The sequence below is a fragment of the Pagrus major genome, chromosome 19 (assembly GCF_040436345.1).
Source record: "Pagrus major chromosome 19, Pma_NU_1.0".
NCBI lineage: Eukaryota > Metazoa > Chordata > Actinopteri > Spariformes > Sparidae > Pagrus > Pagrus major.
The window spans coordinates 30,293,505-30,302,086 of record NC_133233.1 but is presented as its reverse complement, the minus strand read 5'-3'; the positions used below and the strand labels follow the sequence as shown (position 1 = coordinate 30,302,086).

The window sequence follows — 8,582 nt, the reverse complement described above, 5'->3', positions numbered from 1 at the left end:
GGGACGGCCGGTCCATTCCGAAACACCTCCATTCCAAACACCCCCACTCCAAAACACCACTGTTCCGAATCCGACTTTCAAGTTCCAATTACTTCCCAATAGGGTCAGGGTTAGGGTTAGGGTTAGGGGTTCCCCAATAGCCTTTTCGGAACAGCGGGGTCTTTAGAAAAAATGGGAAACCACGCAATTACGAAGAATGGAAGTCTATTTTCGTAACAACGGGGTTTCGGAAAGGTGGGGTGTAACCCACATAGCTAACAGAAATACCTGTAAACATTAACGCAAAATAAATAAAATAAATGAGAACAGCTGAGTGACTGTGCTGGGACTTTTATTGTTGATTGCAGTGTGTGACATCACTTCCTGTTCTGTTAGTCCCTGTAGCAGTGTCCAATCGAATGTTTTGAATTTTTGGTGAATTTTGTTTTCAAGGACTTTTACATGCTCTGCATTAGTGAATTCCAGCTTTTCCAGGAAATGACATATCCCTGCAGCGATTCATAATCATCAATATTATATTCCCAACACTGCTGTGCAACACTGCCCTCAGATCAGTTCAGGTTTCATCGGAAGGTTAGCTCCGCCTCCAAGCTGCTGCCATTGGTCACCCAGTAGAAAGGTAAAGCTCTCCCAGGTGTCATGGGTTTTTTTTACCTTTCAAAATTAGAGTGTGGAAATGATTTCAATTTTGGTCCAGCAGGGTTCTTTAAATATTATCTCTGATGGTTCCTGCGTTCTTTAACGTAACATCTGGAGAATGTTCTCTGAGGTTCCGTATGCCATTTCAAGAAGATTACAGGAACCATACAGTTCGGAGATGACTGATGATGTCACGGTCTGTGATGTCACTACAGGTAGAATCAGTACCGTGCTGATCAATCAGCAGTCTGGTCAGCGTCGTGTCCATTTGATGAGAGTCTCTGGAGATCGATACAGGAAGATAAGTTTGGCGTAAAGCTCCTCCTCCAGCTCCAGCTCACCTGTCTCTCTCACCTGAGACAGAAAACAGCCAATCAGATAACAGCATGAAGGACAATCAGATCAGACAGCAAACCCAAACCCATCAGATAAACACTTATTTTATCGCTATCACTTTTTTCCTAACAGGGTGACACATCAGAGTGCGGAGCCTGGGGAAGTATCATTGTGTTAATAAAGTGTTTTAAATGTTACCAGGAAGATGTCAGTGCACAGTTTGAGGATGCGGTCAACGCAGGGCAGCTCCTCGAACATGATGGAGTGACTGATCCCACTGAAGAACTCTCGCACAAATTTCCCGATCACCAAAACCACCGAGGCGTATAATCCCATGATGCTGCAGGGCCAAACACACATGAAAAACAAGAAGAAGAAGAAGAATGAGGAGAAGGTGACTGGTTATATAATGTACCAAAACAATACTTCCTGTGTCGCCGTAGGTGCTGGGGTTAATGTTGTTGTGCAACTACTACTACAACATCAAGAGCTAGTGCTACTACTATTACCACTACTGACACTGCCACCACTACTGCATTACTACTACTACTTATGGTGCTGCTAGTATCAACATGTGTTACTCATGTGAGTTCACTGCAATAATATCACAGTTACTGCAGTAATTTAAGGCAATGTGTACCCGTATCCAGCCAGGAAGCCCAGACTTGGTGGACTGACTTTGTCACTGAATACGAACAACTGAAGCCCCGCCTCCCTCCTGTCACCCAAAGAAGCTCCACCCCCCACAGGCACCAGGCTGGCAGCTGGTTGGTCAACAATCCACCACTCCTGGATTTCTCGGCTCTGATTGGTGGACCGCTCCAGGGCAAGCAAGATTTCTTTGTAACGTTCATCTGATTGGAGGAGAGAACAGAGAAGTCACATGATTGGGAGAGAGATGTTGTTTGATGTTTACACAGCAAAGGACCAAAATCTGAATGGTCTCATAGCAGCCATTTTGTGTCTTTACTGTTTTTAGTCTTTTTGTTGTCTTTTTGCTTCTTTGTTGTCATTTTGAGTCTGTTGTTTAACGTCTCTTTGTTGTCGTTTAAATTTCTGTTGTAGTTTTGAGTCTCATTGTTGTTTCAAGTCTGTTTGTTGTTGTTGTGAGTCTCTTTGTTGTTGTTTTGAGTCTCTTTGTTGTCGTTTAAATCTTTGTTGTCATTTTGAGTCTTTGTTATCATTAGGGTGAGGGTTAGGGTATTTGTTGTAGTTTTGAGTCTCTTTGTGGTCGTCTTCAGCTTCTCTATGGTCATTTTGAGACGATTCAAGTTATTACAGTTCATTCTTCCTGGAAGACGGTGTTCTGAGACCGATCTGTGAAGCAGTAATAAATTAACTTCTACCTCCTTGAAATGTAGTTTTTTCTTTAGATTTACTTCAAGAATTAAAAACAAACAGTGACAGTGATTTCAGATCGTTAAACTGTTGGACATTAATCTGGTGGTTTTAATGATAACTGTGTGAAATTATACACCTGTGTAAAGCTGTTCGATGGGTTTGGCGTTGGAATCACTGGGAGCTCGAATGAAACATGGAAACACATCCTGTATCACCCTGAAAACAGACACAGAGACATAAAGCCAGTAATGTTGATAGGTATGTGTCCTGCATCTCTGACACATTCAAATCTGAAAGGACGCAGTGAACTCCCCAGTTCCCAGGGACGCACCATATTTCATCCCTGATAATGCTACATTGTGAACAACAATTCCTTATAGAAATAATCATAACAGGAAACTTTCTGTCAAGACAGAAAATAATCTGCTGTTCACCAATTCTGACCATCTGCACACTGTGTGCATATATCAATCATCATGATGATACTTTCTGCTGCAATAAGACCAACCCTGACACACAGATTTCAACAGTCAAAGCTCCAAACTTGGTACTGGTGAAGAAAACTAACTGGGTCACTGCCAAGAATAGTCAGCTCTGACCGATTCTGTATTCTTTTGTGGTAATGGTGATGGATGAAGCTTTACTATTCAAGTGACTCGCTAGTTGAAACCAAAGACATAAACCTCTGTTAAGTTTATTTGAACTGTGTAGACAAGTGTATCACGATGATGTGATAGGGCTGTACCCTACTCAGGATTTTATCAGTTGAATCACATTTTGCGGTTCAATAAAAACATTCAACTGTTTGTCTTTTTTTCAGTTCACACTAAACTCCTTATTAGCCTACATCAGTATGTTTTACCTGCAGCCTCAGACTCACGTTTTAACACCTTACATCGTCATCTGGGATGTGAAAACATCAGATTTCCACACAGTCAGAGAAAGTTAATGATGTTTAAGTTTATTTATAAAATCTCAGAGGTGCACCATGGAGCATCTCCTCAGTCAGCTGCAGACAACACTGTCAGAGCAGGGCTGGAGCCGTTTGAGATGTTATACCACTGAAAGCCTCTATTTTTTAATTTGTTTTTGTACTCTGACAAAACCAAAGTCACCGGCTAACTTACTCATCAACTTTCATAGGGAAGCCATAGATGTGCCAATATTTTGTTTACACATTTTTGATTTAATTTGTTTTTATGTGACATTTTCATCATACATAGAACCATGACTATAACCATAAAACATCAAACACAAGTTTAACATTTCAATTTGTCAGAAATCACATATTTTATTTGTGACCACCTGTGGGTCCCGGGTACTCAATATATTGAACACCTATCATCATCACTGTAAAGCTGCAGTTTACAATCTATACATAGAAGGGTACAAGGAGACACATCCACAGAGCAGAAACAGTATGAGACATGTTTGATTTTATCAGTAACAATCATTATTGAGCATAAACTATACTGACGAAAACAAACCTGTCAGTCTGCTGCAGCGCTGATGCATTATGGGTGACAAACGTATCACAGTAAGCTGTAGAGTCCCGCCCCCTGAACATGTAGCCCCGCCTCTCTGTGTATAAGCTCGCCCCCTGTACTCACACAGGAAGAGTCCTGGTTCCATTCAGCAGCTGGATCAGCTCTAGACGAGTCGGATCATCGAGGTAGGTGACATGTTTACCTGACGCAAGCTCCACCTTTGCCCCCAGACTCAAGTTCCTGTAAGAACAAGAAATTGTTTTCAGGTACTATGACCTCTGACTAACACTATTGCTACTACTACATTAACATTTAGGGTATTTAGCAGACGCCTTTGTCCAAAGCGACTTACAATAAGTACATTTGTCACAAGAAAGAAACCACGACATATCACCGTCGATAAAGTAAGAATGAAAAAATAGAAACAATTTTGGTAATAATAAGGTGCGATTTGTCAGGTATGATGTGAACAAGGTTAAAGCAGAGTCAGTGATACCAAGTTCAGCCACAGTGGAGGAGGCTTCCTCGGTGTTTTGTGGATGGTAGTGAGGAGTGAGTGGCGGGAGAGAGGGATTTCAGGTTGCGGCGGGCAGTGACAGTGTGAGGTGTAGGGGCGAGGGAGGTGGTGCACCTCAAGGAAAGAGAAGGATACAAAGTGGTGGTCGGACACAGTGAGCGGGGTAACAGAGAGTGCCGAAGTTCTACAGGAGCGTATGAAGACAAGGTGAAGTTGTAGGACCACGTGGGTGTGATGAGGAGTCCAGTTCCTCCTCCTCGACCTGTATGTCTTTGGGATTGTGAGAATGAGTAGGCAGGTGAGAGGGCAGCTGGAGTGGCAGTGTTTTCTGGAGTGATCCAGGTCTCCATAAGGGCCAGGAAGTGGAGAGTCTGCAGGGAGGCATAGGCTGAAATGGTGTCCGCCTTCTCGACTGCAGACTGGCAGTTCCATAGCCCCCCTAGTACTTCAAGTTCAGTACCGGTGGAGAATGTTGGGTAACAGAGATTGGCTGGGTTACAGCCTCGAGCAGTGGGTCTTCGGTGAAATCTTCTCTGGTTTGATGTCCTGACTGGGATTGGGTGGGACTCGTGGCTGCGAGGGGTGGTGGACAGTGGGTTACTTGGACTCCCTCAATGGACTCCTGCAGAGAGACTCCCTAAGTCTTTGTTCGGCTGTCCTGACGCTGTAGTGACTAGCCCATATGTGCTAGATTTACCTCATGCAGGGTTAGCTCCGCCCTGCAATCAAGCCTAGTCACCACAGCTGAGTTGGCCCGAAACTAGCTAATAGCCACTCAGCATCAACAGTTTCACAAGGATTTACACAAAAGATATCTAGACAATTTTAAATATTTCAACTAACCTTACTCACAGAATACCTAAACACTGGATCTACAATTACTTTCTGACCAACAGCAGTTTCACAGCTTCTTTCCCTCAGACTACTACTACTACTACCAATGCTACTGTTAGTACTACTACTACTGCTGCTGCTACAACTACTACTGCTACTACTACTTCTGCTAATAATAGTACTGTCTGCACCTCCAAACATTGATTGATTTTGGATCAGCTGCATAAACAGAATGGTCACAGAAAGGACACAATCAAGGGGAAGTATTAATAATTATTGATCACTGATGAATCATACAGCTGACCTTTGAATGGTCCAGGACACAGTCAGGGGAAAGTGATCCAGGTTGAGCACCTGGCTCAGGTACTGCCTGCTGGGGGGACTGATGGTCCACAGAGAGTTACTGCTGCCCTGCAGCTCTGCCAATGTCACGTCCTCATGACCATACGCCTCAAGGAACTGCAAGGCACTCTGGGAAATACAGAAAACAAAGGTTACTGAAATTAAACTACATGCTGCAGCACCGTACTGCAATGACGGTTTGTAGTAGTACTGTAGACAACTTACAGGTGTGTAGCTGTAGGAGCTGACAAAGGAGTTGAAGTCTTCCTCAGTTAGATCTTTGAGCATATTCTGCTGTGCGCTCATTGTAAAGATCGGCTGTCAACAACACAACAGTTATAGTTCTGATACTGCTAATAATACTGCAACTACTGTCAACAACAACACAACAGTTATAGTTCTGATACTGCTAATAATACTGCAACTACTGTCAACAACAACACAACAGTTATAGTACTAATATTGTAAATACTACTGTAACTACTGTCAACAACAACAACACAAAGGACCCTTTTTACTCAGTACAAGTGAGTTGGTGCAGGTGAAGTTACCTGGAAGCCTCCCAGTGTGATGGTAAGAGAGACGTCGAGTGGTCGGTTGACGACTCCGGCGACAGATTTAATGAGCGACATGAAGAGAAGTGGAAACCAGACGATACAGATGAGCAGCAGAACGATCAGACCACCCATCCCATACTTCACCACCCGCTTTTTCTTCTGACCACGAGGCTGAGGGTATCTCTGTGTACAAATACACACAAAAATACATATGAACAGGGGCGGGCTGGCCATAGGGAGCTTCAGGAGTATTCCCGAACGGCCAGTCTGTTTCAGGCCGAACCGGCAGTACTTTATGCAATTTGTGAGATCGGCAGTACTGTTTTTTTTTTTTGTTTTTTTTTTCTATTTATTGACAATAGATCGGCCGTAATGTCTTAATTCACCGATCCGATCAATGACGTCATTGTCGTGTTGAAACTTTTTGCAGATGCTCTCGTTGCATAGATTGCAGATGGCTTGTGTTTTATCTGGCTCATTTACTCCGAAGAAGTTCCATGTTGCTAGCTAATGATTCAAGATTCAAAAAACTTTATTGTCCGTCACATAGTGACAGGGCTCAAAACATAAACGCCACAAAGACATGCACATGCAACCTTTAAATCATACAGCTCTTTTACACTTATCATTAAACACACACACACAGTAGTTTTGATTGTTGAGTATGCATAGTATGTGTGAGCATATGTACTTCAATGCACTCTACTGACTGACTAATCTGTGTGTGTTGTGTTCAATATCATTAGATTGTTTTTATACTGCAAATAAAGTATTCGTGTTAAAATTACGGTTCCACTTGCGTCCGTCATGCGATCGGATACAAGGTCTCTCCAAACCAACTCCCGGGCTGAATTTCAACCCCAGCCCGCCCCTGCATATGAATATATAAGTACACAGACACATACTTTCTCAGACTCCCTCCAACACTTTAAGACAAAACAATGGGCGTAAACGTCTTCCACACAGATCCACGAGGACAGAGACAGGGTAGTGTCTGTCCACACCCAGTCCATCACTGCCCTCAGCTCCGTCAGGAAGGGAACCAGACGGAAACTGTAAGCACACAGACAGGCAGACAGACAGGTATAAACAGACAGAAGTAACATATGTCAACAGTCAGGGACTTTAAAGTAAGGTTTAGGAACACTATGTTGTTAAAATGTTCATTTTATAACAGTCTGGTGAAAAACTGGTGCAGCATCTGACAGGCTTGTAAGGTGTCCTTTTTAATCTCAAAGCGCCAGGCTAATTGTTTCCCCCTGATTTCAATCTTTATGCTAAGCTAGGCTAACAGTTTCTCTCTGAGTTTTTGTGCCAAGATAGGCTCACAGTTTTCTCCCCGATTCTAGTCTTTCTGCTACATTATGCTAAATGTTGGCTGTGTTTTGGTGTGTGTTGGACTCTGATAGGGACTCACCCCTGAAACAGGAAGAGGTTGAGGTAGTTGTAGCTCTTCGTCAGGAAGTTTCCCAGAACTCGTGTCGGGTAACCAGATCGAATCTGATAGGCTGACAGACCGAAGTAAACACATTTGACAAAATACCAGAGCTGAGCCACCAGGTTCTGATTGAAACGCCTGGAGACAGACAGACAGACAGATGATGTCTAAGTCAAACCGCAGCTTCGTTACATTAATGAGTCAACAGGTGAAGGTGAGTTACCTCTCAGTGACTGTTGGCAGGATGAAGAACATCCAGAAGTGAATCCCAAAAACCAAAATCACCTGAAAGACCAACTTCCCCAAAACTGTCTTCCTCAAGTACAGAGCCCTGTCTATCACCATGGTACCTGAAGACAGAGGGGTGGACATTGAGAAAGGTAAAAAGACAGACAGGTATCAGATAGACAGGTGTAGACATACCAAACTGGATCAGAACCATCACCAAGAAAGCTTCAGGCACTTGGTCTTCAGAGAGGGAGGAAGTGATGTCAGCAGCTGCAGAGTGTTTCTGGGAAGTTTAAATAAAATTAAATAGAATCAGATAGATTATAATGAAGCTTGAGCAAGTGATGTGTGACTTGATGTCAATTAAACTTTACTCCGAAGGCCCAGAAGCCAAAGACGATGATTATGAAGTCGACGGTGTCAGCGAGGAACATAAGAACGTAAACATCAGTGACGGCACTGTACTCTGGTTGGACAAGAGCTCTGAAGAACTGAAGGACTGGACGGTAGAGAGACCTACACCTAACACACCAGACAGACAGAGAGAGAGAGAGAGAGGAAGGTTATGGTTTCACTTCAGTAAAAAAGAAACTGATAAGAAAAATGATGATGATGAAATGACAAGCTTCACTGGACATTTGTTAGCTTTGGTGTTAGCATACCTGCTAACAGAGTACACCTGGCCTCTAATGGTAAGTTCTCTAAGTTTCTCCAACAGCAGATCAAACCTGCTGGGCTGCTGAGCTCTGGAGCTCACACTGCCTGAAAAACACATGAAGAAGAAGACTAGAAAAACATCAACAGCACTTAAACAATAATGCATTTATTTCGAGCATATTTCATCAGTGTATACATTTTCCACC

At 43.1% G+C, this 8,582-nt stretch overlaps 1 protein-coding gene across 2 annotated transcripts in view; it reads right to left on the bottom strand.

Annotated features, from left to right (window-relative positions):
* Nucleotides 1-314: 314 nt before the first annotated feature.
* Nucleotides 315-8,582, bottom strand: part of LOC141014521 (piezo-type mechanosensitive ion channel component 2-like) — a 56,760-nt gene continuing 48,492 nt past the window's right edge. For both annotated transcript variants that reach the window (XM_073488345.1, XM_073488346.1), the window contains 14 exons: nucleotides 8,382-8,481; nucleotides 8,094-8,241; nucleotides 7,915-8,002; nucleotides 7,715-7,841; nucleotides 7,471-7,629; nucleotides 6,959-7,106; nucleotides 6,048-6,236; nucleotides 5,722-5,814; nucleotides 5,459-5,625; nucleotides 3,927-4,043; nucleotides 2,453-2,532; nucleotides 1,616-1,829; nucleotides 1,174-1,315; nucleotides 315-993 (listed from right to left, as the gene is read on the bottom strand). In XM_073488345.1, coding sequence (XP_073344446.1) covers nucleotides 892-993; nucleotides 1,174-1,315; nucleotides 1,616-1,829; nucleotides 2,453-2,532; nucleotides 3,927-4,043; nucleotides 5,459-5,625; nucleotides 5,722-5,814; nucleotides 6,048-6,236; nucleotides 6,959-7,106; nucleotides 7,471-7,629; nucleotides 7,715-7,841; nucleotides 7,915-8,002; nucleotides 8,094-8,241; nucleotides 8,382-8,481 — 1,874 coding nt within the window. In that variant the 3' untranslated portion in view covers nucleotides 315-891. The remainder of the gene's footprint in view (nucleotides 994-1,173; nucleotides 1,316-1,615; nucleotides 1,830-2,452; nucleotides 2,533-3,926; nucleotides 4,044-5,458; nucleotides 5,626-5,721; nucleotides 5,815-6,047; nucleotides 6,237-6,958; nucleotides 7,107-7,470; nucleotides 7,630-7,714; nucleotides 7,842-7,914; nucleotides 8,003-8,093; nucleotides 8,242-8,381; nucleotides 8,482-8,582) is intronic.